General features: G+C 41.9%; 1 protein-coding gene across 1 annotated transcript; it reads right to left on the reverse strand.

Moving 5' to 3' along the window:
• Positions 1–3249: 3249 nt before the first annotated feature.
• cacng6b (calcium channel, voltage-dependent, gamma subunit 6b) lies at positions 3250–14568 on the reverse strand. The gene is made up of 5 exons (XM_030393651.1): positions 14480–14568; positions 10844–11598; positions 8181–8255; positions 5744–5881; positions 3250–5656 (listed from the first exon to the last, which is right to left on the reverse strand). The coding sequence occupies exons 2-5, from the start codon at positions 11205–11207 to the stop codon at positions 5436–5438; spliced, it is 798 nt and encodes a 265-aa protein (XP_030249511.1). The 5' UTR covers positions 11208–11598; positions 14480–14568; the 3' UTR covers positions 3250–5435.
• Between the last annotated feature and the right edge of the window lie 2412 nt (positions 14569–16980).

The following is a 16980-nucleotide window of genomic DNA, read 5'->3' on the forward strand; positions in this document are numbered from 1 at the left end:
TTCACAGACTGCTGTCTTTTGTTTCTTTTTTGCTGAGAGGAGCGGCGTCTCTTCTAAGACAAGAAGTGAGCATGCATCTGTGTTTGAGTGTCTCTGAAAGGGAATTCTTAAACTGCTGCGTTTTAAACCTATTTACACGTTTGGTGTGTAAATGATTCATTTATAACACAAGTTTTGGAATCAGTCCAATGGATCGCCTTGACTGTTAACTTGCCACTGACAGGCAAGGAAAGATTTTCTGGAGCCAGATGTCTCGCTCATGAAGTCTCCTTCTGAAATCTCATGGGAGGTTAGCTGTTGCAGGGAGACGACGGCGGAAATGTGAGTCAGATTGAAGTTTGGCGTTTACCTCGAGGAACCTGCCCGCAAGAATTTATCTCTAAAGTCATTGGAATCATTTCTGTAATGTTGTCAGACACTTAGAATAACAAACCTCAGCCTGTCAGTAGCAAAAACAGCACTTTTAGTGGACGTAACTTTGACGGTTGGAGTTGCCCCAAAGGATTACATTGCAGCCATGTTGCAGCCGCCAGCTGAGGCGATCTACAGGACCTATTCCAAAATGTTTGGTAAGTTTGAATCATTTACACATCAAAATATATAACTATAGGGCTCAGGTTTAAAAATACAGGACTTCTACTTTAACAACAGTGTGTAAGTATTCAGATCTTTTACCTTAAGCAGCTACAATCTATTTTTTTCTATATATCTATATATGACAAGATGGCATTTATCACTTGAATCTTCTGCTCCCCTCAGCGACAGCTCATTGTGTAGCTGTCCGGCCCACTCATAGCGACGTTGTCAGCCTCAGCAGGTGCCGAAGAAGCTCTGAAGAACCAACTGTTCTCTATCTGCTCAGCACCAAACAGCAGATGGACACAGTAAGCGATCAGTTGGTGAACAGGGTGGCATTTAGCAGTGAAAGAGCCAGTAGAGACCAAAATAGAGCTAAAACAAGAGTGAATACTGAACTCATCAGGTGGCCAAAGACATAACTTAAAATGAATGAAAATGTTGTTCTGTAACTGGACTGCTGGACGATAAGAAAACTCTTTGCTGAGTTTACCACTTAAAAGGTGATGATGCATCACTGTAATGTTCACAACTTGCCACTACTAAACTAAATGGCCAAAAAAAACAACCACAACATGTAGGTTTAGGTAAATTGAACTTCCACATCCACTCAAAAATATCTTTCCTTGTAGTTTCAGCACTCATTTGTTTCACCTAGACTGTGCTGAACGATGTATGTGCTATTTTTACATTCATCTGCTGATAGAGGGAGTTTATATGTTCTCACCTTAAATATGATCTAATGCGTGTATCTACTCACATGATTTTTTACCTCTCTGATTGGCTTACATGTTCCCATATACCCTTTTAAAGGTGCAATATGTAAGAATCGGCCATCTGTCAAATTTGCACATTATTTTAGTACAATTTTTAATGTTTTAAACAAAAATTCTTAGATATTGCCCCCTTTAACAAATTTGATATGGAAAACTTCAAACCTCCAAAATGGTGAAATAAAACAGTTTCAGGCATGAATCAGCATTCAAAGCTGAATATTTGTATTTGTTTTAAAAGATGTCTGTGGAGAGCTTAAAGTAAAAGCACAGAAGGATTAGCAACAAAATATACCTAAATGTACTGATAAAGTATAAAAAGTAAGTATTCAGTATGAAGAATGCCGTCTGTCAGTGTTACATTATTCATGATACTTTATTATTGATGTATTAACTTTCATACAAGCACAATTTTAATGTTGTAGTTGGACCAGGTGGAGACAGTTTCACCTGCTCTATATACTGTCTGGTCATTAAATCTCTAAAAATACAATTCATATTATAAACTGATCATACGTTTTGTGTGCAAAGTATCTTACATCATTAGTGAGCAAACAGCTCAGCAAAGAAGCTCAGGGTCTCTCAGCTAATCTTTGCTTGTGCTGTGATCCTAAAAAGACTTCGACCTTCCTTGTCAGACCTGAAGCTCGTTATATTTGCAAATATATGGATAGCGCCAGATGGGTGCTATCTGCCAAATAGGATAATGAGAAAAGCAACTGAAAGTTTATTCAGGAGAATCTTTTTTTGTGACCACTGCCCTACCTGAGCTCATCATTTTTTAAATAAAAATTTTGCCATCTGGTACATCACGCATGATTTTTCATGAATAATTAATAATTACTCTGAAGGTCTGCTCTGGTCCCTTCAGGCCCACTGGGCAGATCTTGCTTGACCTCAGAGGGATGAATGCGGGAAAACTTCCAGGCGGGATCAAGCTCTTCACAGATGAGAGGTGATAGTTATGGCAGAGTGAAGCAGTGTCACATCCTTGACAAGGAGCATGAGATTCCTCGCGATGCTCCTGAACCCTGAGGATTAGTTATCTGGGAGCCTTTTCCTGCTATTATCATACCTACTACAGTCACAGTGATGCTGCGATGAGAGATTCAAGGAGGAGAGAGTGCCAAAGCAAACTCATTTAGTCTTTTACACAGGCACCATTCCTTAGTGCAGTTTAGGGTGAAACAGCTAAAATCAGATGGCCATTTATATTTTGTCAATATATCGATTATAAAGTTGAGAGCACCTTCAATCTATAGAATGCTTGGAAGCCCATATCCATTTATAAACACGCAGCTCGTGGGCCGCACACCACTTGTAACACCGTCTCAGTAGGACTATTAACAGCTATATATACAACCAGGATAGTGTTTCATGTGGATTAAGTTTCTGTCCACCTAGGATTAAAAGCCTGCATGTGTGTGTGTGTGTCAGTGTGTGTGTGCAGGTGAGCATGTGTGTGACTGTCTGGCTGCCACTCACTTCCCAGGGGGCCGGGTGTTAGAGTGGTGATTGGGACATCTCTGATCCGAACAGCTAGTTCCCTCTGTGGACGGAGAGGGAGGAGGAGGCAGAGGGGCGGAGGAGTGGTGACCCCCAGGCTCCCCTGGAGACGGGGGAAAATGACGCACTCGGGTCAGGGGTGGAGAAGCGGAGCAGAGGGCACAGAGGTACGAGGATAGGCTGCGGGGTACATAGTTGAAATTCAAGGATAAGGTTTCCCAACCTCTGCAGTGAAATGCATTACGATGAGCTCTGGCCTAATTATAGTTCAAGGGGGAGGGGGATGTTTGGCAGAGAGGTTAGGAGTCACACTGTGACAGGGTGAAAATGGGTGAATGTCAACTTTGAGAGGAGACAGGGTGTCATGTCAGCAAACAAAACGGAGGCTGTTATGTTATGTCAAATCCCTTTAATGGTAAGCAAAACTGGTGCCACGAACTGTACACGTGAGTGGAAATGAGCACTTCCTGGTAAAGAGATGAAGTGAGTATCCTGTGACAAAAATGTTTCTACTGCATCCATATTGCAAGTAAAGTGTTTTGAGACGACACTACGACCAATGACCATTCATAAAATATAAACACATTCATTCAGTTTATGTACAAATGAACTTATAAAGTGAGTCCATACAATTCTTTGATATACAAAATGGTATTTTTAAAGGCTTCTCACAGTTTCATTCAACATACATTCATCTGGTAAACCGAAGCAGCCCTTGCTCAATAGTTGTAAAACAAGTAAGTAATAAATAATAACAACTAAAGCCTCACAGGCTACAATATTAAGGATACTTATTGACTCTATTCATAAGGCAACATGTAGCAGATGTGACCATATTCACACGGCGGCCATTTTCCTCTGACATTCTGCTCAGGATGCGAGGCTCACATGTTGTAAACATATTGTATCTGATGGTTTTTAACATTCCACTGCATCTTTAATGATCAGCAAGTCAAAACACAACGGACGGTGAAAATCCAGAGGTATACAGGGCCATGTTTCAAGGTAAAACAACATATTTTGACAACCCTTTAGCTAACGTTAGCATTCAGCCACTTCCTAGCTGACTTTACTGTTTCATTCACGTTAACACGATATGATAGAAAAGGTGTAAATTAGTTCTAAAACATCGATGCACATCTTGAACACAATAATTTCAGCTTCGAAGTGAAAAGCAATCAGGGGAAAATGTTACTAGGAAGTGGTTGAATGTTAATGTTAGCTAACGGGTTTCAAATATGAGTTTTATCTTGCCGTATGGCCAACGTCCCTCCAGATTTTCATCATTATTTATCTTTTCGGTTGCTGATCGTTAAGAAGCCGTGATATTATAACAATATGTGTAAGATTTCCTGCATTTATATGAGTTCGAACACAGCAGCGTAATGTTATCTGAGCACTTGAGCTCACCATCATGAGAGTGATGTCAGAGGAAAATGGCCGCCTTGTGAATATAGTCTATACTGATCACTAGCATTACTAAAGATATTGTATTTGTTGCTACTCTGGTGGTGATACTGCTTTTGGAATTTGAATCAATGGACGCCCATTTCTGCCTGATGATAAGTCATAAGTCAAACGTTTGACTCACATTTTCAGAATTTTGTTTTATGTTTAATGTTGAGCTTCCTCAACAGCATTTCAACAAGTCTCCCAAATGGACATATGTTCACTGTTTCATTTGGACGACTAGTTGCAAACATTTCATGTTTTTATTTATTTTTTTCCTGACAGAACTGAGCTTCCATATTAAACAGACGACAAAAAAAGTGTGATATAATATAAAAGTATCTGTGCATTCAAAAGTGTTTGTTTACCTTCCTGATGCTATCAGAAAGACTAGATGTATGTAGTCTAACTTGTGACTCTTCATTAAACCTGCAGTCAGGGACTTTTATATCTGTCTTTTAAAATGTGGAGTCTCTAAAGTATGGTTTCCTTCCTTTGCTGGCACACTAGGTGCAATGCATTTTATGTCAACCAGCAGTAGTTGTGTTTACATGGACAATATTTCGGGTCAACTGTTTATGTGGTTTGGGGTTAATGGGTCTGGTGTTTAATTGGAACAGCTGTGATGTCAGGTCATGCATTCCTCTTCCTCGTTGGATATTTGATCTCTTCTGGCCCGTGTTTAAACAGCTCCCTCTCCCGAAGATAAGGTCAACTGAGAGATTAAACCAGTTCACCTTAGAAGCCACCATCTTTGATAAGTAGGAAAACATATGCATTCATGTCTAGACGATGGGCATGCGCAGAGAAAATGCAGGTGGAAAATAATCAGGTTGTATTGTTTACAGCTTAGCTCCACACCGCAGGTTTAAGTAAACATAACACATAGCAAAATAATTAAACAGTCAGCAGTGGCCCTGTTGCTCCTCCATCTATTTTCTACTAAAAACGCTAAAAACAAAAGTTCTGGAGGCATAACTAATGTATCACTGCCTTCTCTTCAGACATTTATTAAGACCTATGACTTCCAAGAGCCAACAATGTCACAACTCTTAGGAAAAAAAACGACTTCTCCACTTTCTCTTAAACAAGACATCAAGAACACTGTGTGCATAATTAAGCATTTAAGTGCTAGGTGGCACTGTTCTTGTGAGGCAAGCATTTCTGCCAGGGGCTGAAAGGAAGGGAGAGGATGATGAAGAGGAGACCTCCAAGAATAAGTAGGGCCCCGGCCGAGCCCACGCAGGCCACAGACCAGGACAGCTCATGGTGTAAAGGTATGGAGTGGTCGCTGGACAGCAAGGCCAGCACTGACTGGTGGAATATTAGGACAGAGAGAAGAACGAGTACACCTGCACAGAGATCAGAATAAAATCACGTCATCGCATCATCCTGCCATCTTGAATATAAACAGGTAACATGTGGCAGTGAGGTCCCACCTGAGAGGATGAAACAGAAGGAGGCTGGTTTGAGAAAGAACTGCTCTCCTTTACTGAGGGCCATGGCAATGCAGATGGAGCCCATCACCATCATGCTCAGACTCAGAAGGGCCAGGACGGCCGATGCAATATTCAGATCTGTGAAGGAGAGAGGAAGAAATTAAAGGAGGAAACGGAGTGAAGATTTAGTAGCTTTACACGGCAAGAAGTCTACAGGAAAGATGGCAAAAATATTCTGGAAACCGGTCAGGTAGTAGAATCAGACATGTTTAATTCCACCGGGCTTAGAGTCGATAATACTTGAGTTCTGAAATGTGAAAATACAACCCTGGTGTGAATTGAACCACTTCCCAAACTAGCTCTATTGAAAAAAAAACCTTTATTTTGGCATTGAATAACTGAACAGGTGCAACCCAAAAAGCAGATCAGCATTTCAGCCGGTGCCAGTTTTGTGTTTTTTGACAATCCATCACACAGATATTATTATTTTATCAATTAAAACACAACAGATACTGGCTTCAGCAAATGTGAGAGGGAGCGAGAGCCAAAAAAACGTGGTGAGATCAATGGCATCGAGAAAAAAAAGCAACATAAAAAGACTTTTAGCAGTTTGGTTCTTGCCCAGCGGCACAGTTTCAGATAGATGAATTTTTTTCCTATCATCCATGGTAGCCATTCATGTGAGAGTGTGCTGGTAAGATTGTAGAATGAACCTGCAGAGAATATGAGCCTGCTTTACATGAATAAATCATCACATTCAACACTTTATGGTTTGGCGAAGTTTTGTTGTTTATGTTAAATGTCAGTGCAGTCGCCACTACAGAGTACCAACAAGCATGATGAGTCTAAAGTCATGCGAGCAGCTCTGTGTGGCATACAAGCTAACATGCTCAGAATGATGAAGCTAACATGTTTAACTGTTTTAAAGATTAGATGTACATTATCTTAGTTTTACGTTTTAGCATGATAACATGAGCTAATGCGCACTAAACGCATAAATGGTAACATTTTTAATTTTGCAAATTAAAATGAAATACCAGAGTGATAACTTTTCATTCTGAGGGAAATTTCATGGCAATTTATCAAATTGTCGAGGGACATTTCAGTGCCAACTTCATGGAGGCACAACAGGAAAGGCAACAGATTACAAAAGTCATTATACATCATAAAGGAAGTATGATTATGTGTTTGAAATGTCTTTGACATCAACTCAAAATGTATTGAATATTACCATAAAATTATTAGATAATAATATTCTGCTGATTTCCAACAAGCAGTTAGTAGATCGCTGGTAATTTATTTGATACATTTCCCAGAAACGTCCATCTTTTGCTGAACATGTCGTTGAGTTTCTGTCTAACTTCCCTTTGTGTTGGTTTACTGACTGGCAGAAGTTAGACGGAAACTAGTTGGAGGTAAAGATGGCACAATCAGCAGATGTAAGCAATAACCTAGTTAGTTTGGACATTAAGCTTCAGCAACTCACCTCAATTTAATGGCCTGCTCACAGAAACTAGATGGAAGAAGTTGCTACAACCCTGCTTAATTTCGTGGCCTGCTGAGGGGAAGTTAGGTGGAAACTAGTTGGAAATTAAGCAACAAGACTCTCTTCAATTTAGTGGCCTGGTGAGGGGGATGTTAGACAGAAGCTAAACTAAACTGGCATTATCAGCAGAAGTTAACCAGAAAACACTTGGAAGTTTCTTGGAAATACATTTAAAAAATGAACTGCTATTTATCATCTGCTTGTGGGAAAATAGCGAATATTATCATTGAATCCTGTGGTGGAAATTTGTATAGATTTTGAGGTAATTATTCTGGGAATGTAACAAATATGTTATTCTATAATAACCACTGCTAACCAGGGCATTTTCCGATCTGTAAAATGAAGCAAAACTTCTTTACAATCTATCCGATCGTCTTTGAGATATTTCTTGTAGGACCAAAGTGGTGACCTGACCAACAAACCAACATTCCTGAACGGGCAGGTGCGCTAATAGCACAGCCACAAACAGCATTCCACTGTGTGTGTGATCACAGCCATGTGTGCTTCCCCTTGTGATTGCGATTCCCTCTCATACCCCTTAAATATTGTATGTCCTTCAAGGAAGTTTTCTGCATGAAATCAACTTCAGAAAGTTGATTTCACGCTCAGTGCGATGTAAGCATCAGGTCTCAGCCAGCTGAGCTTCTATATGCACAGAAACCAGTGGCTGCCTGGACAGTAAGGTAAACACATTAATCAGTCTGATAGCTTATGATTCGCTTTGGAAAATGGGTGGCAGCAAAAGTTAATGGGCTGAAACATGCAAAAAAGAAAAGAAAAAACACCAGCATGGTCCTCTGAACACCTCAGTGAACATCTTTATTGATAGTGGCTGCAGTGTGTAACTGTATGTATAGTGAAAACTGCAGGGGGAAATGTGTAACGTCTCACTTTTGTTGGTTGTCTTCTTGAATATGACTGCATTCTCCCCAGAGGTGAAGAATTTGAAGTAAGTGCAGTTGGATTCTGTGGTTGGAGGAAAAAGATCATACAAAAAGATGAGACATGTGCCCACACACACACACACACACACACACACACACACACACACACACTGGCTGCTGGTCTTCTGTTATGTGCCTCCTATGCATCCATGCACCCTGTCCTTCCAGGCATTATTCCTATTTATATCCAAGAGTCAAGCATTAGCTGGAAAACCCAGAGATGCACACCGCTCCACACACACACACACACACACACACACACACACACACACTGCCCAGCGTCGCACATATGGTGCCGCCAGAAAGGGTGAGAGACAACAAAACACTGACGGTGGATGGCAGAGGGGAGAAGAAAGAGAGGTGGATGGGGAGAAAGGGGCAGATGGGGGAGAGAAAACGACGAGGCACGGCTGCAGAAGGAGAAGGAGTGAAGGGGAAGTGAGCAAATGATGAAGGGGGGATGCAGGAAACATGCAGCTCAGAGGATGACATAGCTGGGGGAAGAGGAGGAGTGAGTTGGGGGGGGCGCAGATGGAGGGGTGGTGAGTAAAAGGGAGGAGAGAGGGGGAGCCACAGATGGAGAAGGAGGTGAGGGGAGCAGGAGATGTCAAGAGGGGGAGGAAACACAGAGGGGTTGGTTAATACTGCATTAGACATACACTCTCCCTCAGTCCCTGTCTGTCCCTCATCCTCGTTTCCCCCTCTCTATATTTAGACAAAAACTGTGAAGTAGTCAGATTCCACTTGGCTTCACAAGCGCATAGTGATGGCTTTCACCCACTGAATATTTTGTGGTCCAAGATGACCACATGCTCGCGCACACACTCGCACATTTCCTCCACACACAAATATGTTTGTGTCTGAGCGCATTTGCAAACATTTCTTATTGAAGCCGACAAACCATTTATCAGCCTACTGATTCTTTTAACACATTATGCTATCACAGTCAACTGGTTTTTGCTCTCGCTTGCCCCTGCTGAGGCTATAATTATTGAGCTGTCATGTTCCTCTCCAGCAGGCAGCGAAAAGATGGATGGCCGGTCTTGAGATGACGGGCATGGAAATCGGCAGGGCCCAACTTTTGCACAGGACAGGAGCCAGAGGCATGCGAACAGGGATGTGAAACGGAGGAGCGGAGATGGCAAAAACAGTTGTTTTCGTCCAAACATGACAAGCCCACGGCCATCTGCGACAGGCGGCGTGGGCCAACAGTGTTAGGACGAGTGAGAAAGATTGTCAGAAGCATACTGGCTGCTCTCACACACAAACAGACCATCTCGGCGGCACAGATATATAATATATCTGCTCGCTGGGAGCAGCCAGAGATGGAGGACATTTTGACGGGTAAGATGAATTAGTCCTTGATGGCTGGGTGGTAAAACAATGTTGTGACCCATCACTCAATTTGATGTATGCGAGTAGTATTTATGTATATATGTGATCTGAGTGTGTCTCTGCTGGAGGAGGAGATTTCCTCCTCAGAGCTCGGCCGTGTCTCAGCAGATTCCCTGAGATCAGCAGTGACTCCTTCTAAGCCTTGCCTATCTCTATCTCACGTCCTCCAATACCTGCCTCTCTCTCGCTTTTCAGACAGAAATAGGTCATTGTGCAGATAATGGACGCACTCTGGAGAACCTAGCCATGGTCAAGTTGAATAAAGTGCTTTTTTTCGAGAGGCGCTGTCACAACTCTAAACGTTTGCAAAGTAAACCTGTGGTCTGCCCCTCATCATCACCTGCCTGCACTGTGTGTACAGCAGGAGATGATTAGCCAGCCAGTGAAGAGAAAGAATGCTTCATTTCACTGACAATGTTGCACACGGAGGTTTTATTTTATAGTTCTACATGTGCCTGCATGCTGCTTTGTGTTGATCCAATAACAGCCTTACTGTGGTCGGGCTCTGTTTCCTAGCATCGTATTTCTTTAATGATTCAATTTGCACATTATCTGTAGGATGACCTACATACATATGCATGCAGGCAGCTTCGCATGCACAAATATCCTCTCTCAATCCTTTCGCCATGTTACAGTGGATATACTCGTTTATAGGAAAAATGTTTAAAATCCAAAATATGCTGCTCAGAAATCTGAGGATTGTCAGTGGGAGGAACATTATTTTTATTAAAATGAAGTGTTGGCATAGCGTTCCCCGGTCCCTTATGGGCTCACATGAAAGACCTACAGATGTAAGCATATTCCCAGAGGGCATACATCATATTAGTTATGCCTGCTCCCTCTGTTTTCACATCAGTGGTGATGGCAAAGAAAAATCGCAGCTATTAAGTGTACACGTTTTTTTTCACCTCAATGATATCAGCAACGTGCAACCTCTCAGACACATCTTTTGACCCTTTTCTATTAAATCACTTTAACACCGAGGCACGCTCTGCCTCATGGAGGCCGCCTCGAGGTGTGCTTGCATGACCGGGCAATTCAGTTTACAGAGAGGCAGACACGAGCAGACAGTCAGAGAAACAAAACAGACACATGCCCCGCGGAAACCTCACCTGCTCGCCTCCTAGACAGCACAGAGGACAGACAGACAGACAGAGACAGACCGACAGACAAACTCACACAGCCTCACAGACACATGCCAACCAGAGGTCTCACCTCCAGGTAGTTCAGCAGGGCCGCAGCTTTCTCTCTCTGGGTCTATGTCGGCCACCCATAGGGTGCGGATGCAGCCCTTCCACAGGCCATAATGGGCCATCTGGCAGGTCTGGTTGCCACTGAAACTCTTCGGTTGGGCCAGCTCCACCCAAAACTCTGTCCCCATGCCCAACACCGTCAGGGTCACGCCGATGATAGACACAAAGAAGGCCAGCTTGATCTTCCCTTCCTGGCTGTCACTCATCTTGTGCGTCCTCCTCTGTCCCCTTCCACCTTTCATTCCCCCCAAACCTCCAGCTTGTCCAGCTCCTGCCACCCCAATGCGACCGTCCTCATCCTGCTGTACAAAGAAGTTGGACCACATGCTGATCACAACTGGCCAGGCCCGAGGAAGATCGGGAGGGAGTGTAGGGCGATTGGGTTAAAGATCAGAGGAGCAAATTATAGACGGGGGAGATGGAAGGAAGGTTTGGTGAAAGGAAAATGTGGCGAGGGTGAGGAGGGCTCAGAAGTTTTTAAAACGGTATGTTAAAGAAGAGGAGACGCAGCTATCAGTTATCCTGTGATGGATGAGTCAACTGAGCAAAAGCAGTCAGAGTGAACAAAGGATCAAGTAAAATATAAGTGGGTTGAAGAATGAAATTGGACAGAAAGCGAAATGAATGAAGTAGGGGGCGGACGAAGTAAGGAAATGATAAAATGGGAGGAGATGGAGGCAAGGACCAGGAGGGCCGGTGTCTGTTTTCTGTCCAGTCCTGTGAAAGAGAGAGATGAAACAGAAAGATGAAAGAGCAGCCAGCATATGCTTCACAAGAGCAAAATCCTTTCATCACCAGCGTAATATTTAATTTCCAACAGCTTTATCAGCATCTACAGTTATCCCTCCCTAAAAGCCATATGACATGCTCTTAGCCAACAATAGATAAACCATATGGTGCTTCCCTGAAAGGCAGATTCTGCTTCAGATGAGGAAACAATTGGGCTGGACGAGCTGGTGGAGTCGCTTGGTGCGGGGTCAAGGTGAGAGACAACACCGCAGCGCCAGATCAGACCACCCATTTTATATTTTCCCAGAGGAGTTTATGACAGAGCTCTTTTCCAAGGTACACTCTGTTGGGCTTAGACTCAGATCCCATTTGATCTGAGGGGATAATGGGTTGCCACAAATACCTCCCCATCCTGCATTACGTGTACCCGCAAACACTTGGAATCTGCAGCTCTGACCGCCTTTTTTCATACATTTAAACGTTTGGTTCTGTGGCATATACAGTGTAGGTGGATCCGGGCTTATAGAGTCGCTTCTGTTACAAACTGTGAGCTACCAGTATAAACACTGTGAGTGACGGGGTACAACGGTGTCGCTGCTCTGCTCAGGGTGCATGAGAGGTGATAATTCATGCCTGAACCCTCTGACAGAGACGGGGCTGCAGTAATTAACTCTGCAGCGCAGTCCAACAGGTCACATAGTGGAGGCAAGAGGCCTGGCAAGTCAGGGAGGCGGCGCCAGCAGCTGTAGATCACTTAATTCAGAGCTTTGCGCCTACAGCATCAGAGGTTTTATATAGGCAACGCACCACATGAACCCAGTGCAAGTCCTTGTGCAAGTCCTTTGTGTACAGTACTTGGCAGTACATGAAGAGTAAATTAAGAGTTTTGCATATAAATATCATTATTTGCATGCATGAAAAATGTGGGGGTAACACTTTCCAATAACAATCATTTACAAATTATTAATGTGGAGTAAATTAAACTTTAGTTAATAGTTGTTTTATTGTTAACAAAGAATGAAATGCTTTACAAACATTACGCAGTTGTTTGTTGTGAAGTTACAACTGATGTTTAAAATGCTTTCTAAATGGTAAATAAATGCTGTGTAGTTCATCTGTAAAACATTATTTGGATGACCTTTATAAAGTGTGTTTATAAACATAATGGTACCTAGAATAACAACAACATAACATAAAATAACATAACAACACAACTTAACCTAACATAACAACAAAACTTTACCTAACATAACCTAACCTAACCTAACCTAACCTAACCTAACTTAACATAACATAACATAACATAATATAACAACATAACAAAACAAAACAAAACACAACATAACAAAGTAACATAACAACACAACATAACCTAGCAATATAAACTAACATAATATAACAAAACAATAAAAAACAAAAACATTATAAAATAACATAAAATTAAATAACATAACAAAATAAGCTGAAGTAACACAACAACACATGAAAACGTAACATAACGTGAAACAACAACAACATAAGCTAACATAACACAACATAAAACAACACAACATCACAAAACTTAAAATAACATAACAACAACAAAAACATAAAACATTATAACATAACATAAAATAACATAACAACATAAGTTAACATAACACAACAACACAACACATCACATCACATAACATAAAATAGCATAACACAACAAAAACATAAAACATTATAACATAACATAAAATAACATAACAACATAAGCTAACATGTCATAACATTACACAACAACACAATACAATACAGCCGATACAACATATCATAACATAACATAAAATAACACAACAACATAAGCTAACAAAACATAATACAATACAATACAACATCATATAACGTAAAATAACAAAATAACATTTACAACATAACAAAACACAACCTAACATAACATAACATAACATAACATGAAATAACATAATATGAAATAACACAACAACATAAAACATTATAACACAATATAAAATTACATTACAACATAAGCTAACATAACATAACATTACACAACAACACAAAACAACTCAAAACAATACAACATCACATAACATGATATAACATAACATAACATAACACAACAATATGGACATGTATTACTGCCATGCCAGAAAAAGAAAAGAGGTCAGTTTGATGTCAAAATCTGAAATACTAATTATTTTTATGTTATAACGAGATATTTCCACATTATTATGACAGACAAACGCATCACATTAAAACAAGAAACTTTTGAAAATAACAATATGCTATTAATTTTGTTAAAAAATATATTTTTTTTTTTGTCCAGTCCTAAATTACTGCAAATCCTGTAACGAGATATAAGATATAATAAGAGCTAATAAAAAGTAAATGTATGCATGTCCCTAATGAACCAAAGGTTTGGAATAACATCCGTGCATTAGAATAGTCTTGCAACATTAACTGTAATAAAGAATATGATGACTGCAGCTGCTGACAGCCATGTTAGTGGTCATAGAATTACAAACCTCGATCACATTACATCCATATTAACCACAGGATGATCAGAGGGGTCAGAGCGAGCCACGCTACTCCACTGGAGGGACAACACGGACAAATGCTCACTTTGTAGCACAAGATTATCCGAAGCAAGTGTATACATGCATGTGTTTCAGGTTGGTAATGCAACAAAAACTATGATGCACTGACTTAAGTTCCATAGCAGTTGAGCCGATGATAAGCTTGTACACACTGGTGCATTTTGTGTTGTGAGGAATGAGGAAACTTTCTCTACCATTTCACCAAAAAAAGCCAGCCATGGCCACCTGTGTGACAAGAAAGCAACAACCAGCTAAAGCTTATGAGTGAAAAGAGGAATAAGTCTGACCTGTTTTGGTGTGTGTTGTTCAGTTCAGGACTGAGAGACGCTTGAAACTCAATAGAGGGGTGAGAGTAGTGATGGCAGAGTTAGAGAAAGAGGGGGAAAGGGGGGTGGGAGGGAGGTACATGAGGGTTATGGAAAGTGAGTGTAACAAGGGAGGGGGCTGCAGCCTGGTTGGTTCACACTGTTGTTGATTAAATGTATGTGTGTTTGCACTGCTGTTGGACTGCACCTGCAACTCAAGCTCAACAGCACCCTGTTCATACTCCACACATGTCTAAAATCCTAAAACAGCGAGCAACTGCAGGGCGGTCCGCTCACATGAGCAGCACTTATTAAAAAACATGTTTATATCTGTGACGGTGTGAGGGTCTATTTTTGACGGCCACCTGTTAATGATATTAAGTAAGGGTGAAGGAGGAGCCTGTGTTTACACGATAGGGGCCGCGGTAGTGTTTTACAGCAGCACATTAGACTGGGAGGAAAAGGCGAAATCTGACAGACGGAGAGCAAAACTGAGATGGAGAGAAAAGTGTGAGAAAAGGTTGGGAAGAGAAGACGAAAAGAAAAGGTGAACGAGCTCCTAATGTCTGAGCCAGATGCAGATATGGAGAACGCTGAGTGGAGAAAATGAGAATGTGCAGCCCCATTTCATTCCTCACTGAACAAGGTCCAGAGAGACTTCAGAGCCTCGGCCCTGGTCTTATGGAAAGCTTTTTTTCTCTGGGCCCAGCCCTGCCTTGGCTCCTGCACAGTTTAGGTTACATACGTGGCACAGTGAGAGAGAGGCCAGCGGCCAGGGACGCTCAGGGAGGGCAGGGAGAGGGGGGAGGGGAGAGAGAGAGAGAGAGTTGCAAAAGTGAAAGTGAGAAACAGAACGAGGGGAGAATCGGACAAAAAGGGGACAAAAGAAGCTGCAGGCTGTGACAGGAAAATCAACACCTACAACGTCCAAAACAGTCAAGCCCTGTTCGTTTCTGAGGAGAGATTGTTGTGACGCCACAGTGCAGCTTGCAGATGGACTTTCTCTGAGAAGAGGGCGCCTGATAAATGGAGTCATCTGGAGGACGGCTATCTGTTTTACGGCACATATGTGTGTCTATTCTTCATTAAATGACTTTGCTTCTAATTACGTAGCCCGTCTCCGCTCCTCCATCATGGGAGATGGATAGAAAGTGTCCGTAGTCAGTCTGAGGCCATCAATAATCTACAGTATGCTGATGTGAACAATCTTGTCTCTACATCACTCGAGTGGCCCTGTCAGCAGGACTGATTTATGCTTGAACACACTGAAGTACACACATGTACGCTCATATGTGCAGTCATGCGCACACTGACCACACTTCTGCACATAACAGCTGCATCCAGTTCTTTTACTATGGTGTTGGACAGTAGTGATGACTGAGGATATTTGCGATACTGCAGCTTAAAGGAAAAGTTCACCCAAAAAAGAAAAATCTGTCATTGATTAGTCCCCCATCTGCAGATGGAAATCAAGTGAAGTTTTTGTAGTCCACAAAACATTTTCGGTGCTTTACAGCAAAACAGCACTGCAGCATTCTCCAGAACAACAGAAGTAAATAGGGACTATAACTTCTCTGAAAAAATCCAAGTGTCCTGAGGCCCAGAGATCCCAAATTGATTTAAAAATATAATATTTACATGCCACAGATGGATGTGAAGATTTCCAGCTTTAAAAAGAGTGTAATTTAACGTCCATTTAAATTAATTTTGAATCACGGGCTTCGGAAGACTTCGGACAAGCCGTATGGAGCCATTTTTTGTTTTTACTGTTGTTCTTGTAAAACATTTTAAAACAACTCCCCATCGACTTCAGTTGTTTGAGAAAATGACGTAATGTTGCTGTGAAGCTGTGAAGCTGAATTTTCATTTTTAGGTGAACTCGTCCTTTAAGTCTGGTGCTATCTTGTGCATTTCAGTCGGCATAAACAACACCAGAACCCTGAAAACTGCAGCAGCCAAATGGACTCCAGCCATAATAAATTTTATTGTCTACACAATGTTCAATGTTTCTTTTCCTTCTGTGACACGTTTTCACACTCGAAATGACGTCTCCGTACCCGTATCCATGTCAGAGTCCTTCTCCATGGGATGTTTACCTTCCTTTAACCTCCATAAGCTGAACTGGCACAATGTACACAGAGTGCTGCATCCATCCCACTCCAGTGTTGCACTCTCCCACTGCTCTGCTGCAGTGTTCTATCTTTCTGAATGAGGATCAATGGGGAGGCTCTGCCCAGAATGACAATGACCATCACCAGGGTTCTTATGCATTCGCCACTAGAGGGAGATCATGTATTTACAATCTCCACTGCAGCATCACGCCTGGGGAGGGCCGCTAATAACACTAATGGGTCTCGTGTTAGGCGGCCTGAATGTCCTGATGTATGAGAGGTCAGTTTTTACATGTTTTCCTCTGGTGGATGTGGCGCTTCAGCAGCCCGGGAGAGCTGCTGTGTTATCTGCGCCCTCGGGGGACTACAGGG

Source organism: Sparus aurata, chromosome 17 (genome assembly GCF_900880675.1).
Source record: "Sparus aurata chromosome 17, fSpaAur1.1, whole genome shotgun sequence".
In the NCBI taxonomy this organism is placed as follows: domain Eukaryota; kingdom Metazoa; phylum Chordata; class Actinopteri; order Spariformes; family Sparidae; genus Sparus; species Sparus aurata.

Coding starts and splice junctions, on each gene's coding strand:
- cacng6b (XM_030393651.1), bottom strand. CDS start 11,207: ATGTGGTCCAACTTCTTTGTACAGCAGGATGAGGACGGTCGCATTGGG. Junction 8,256..10,843: donor CCCTGCTGAACTACCTGGAG/GTGAGACCTCTG, acceptor CTCCAACCACAG/AATCCAACTGCACTTACTTC. Junction 5,882..8,180: donor CAAGAAGACAACCAACAAAA/GTGAGACGTTAC, acceptor TCTCCTTCACAG/ATCTGAATATTGCATCGGCC.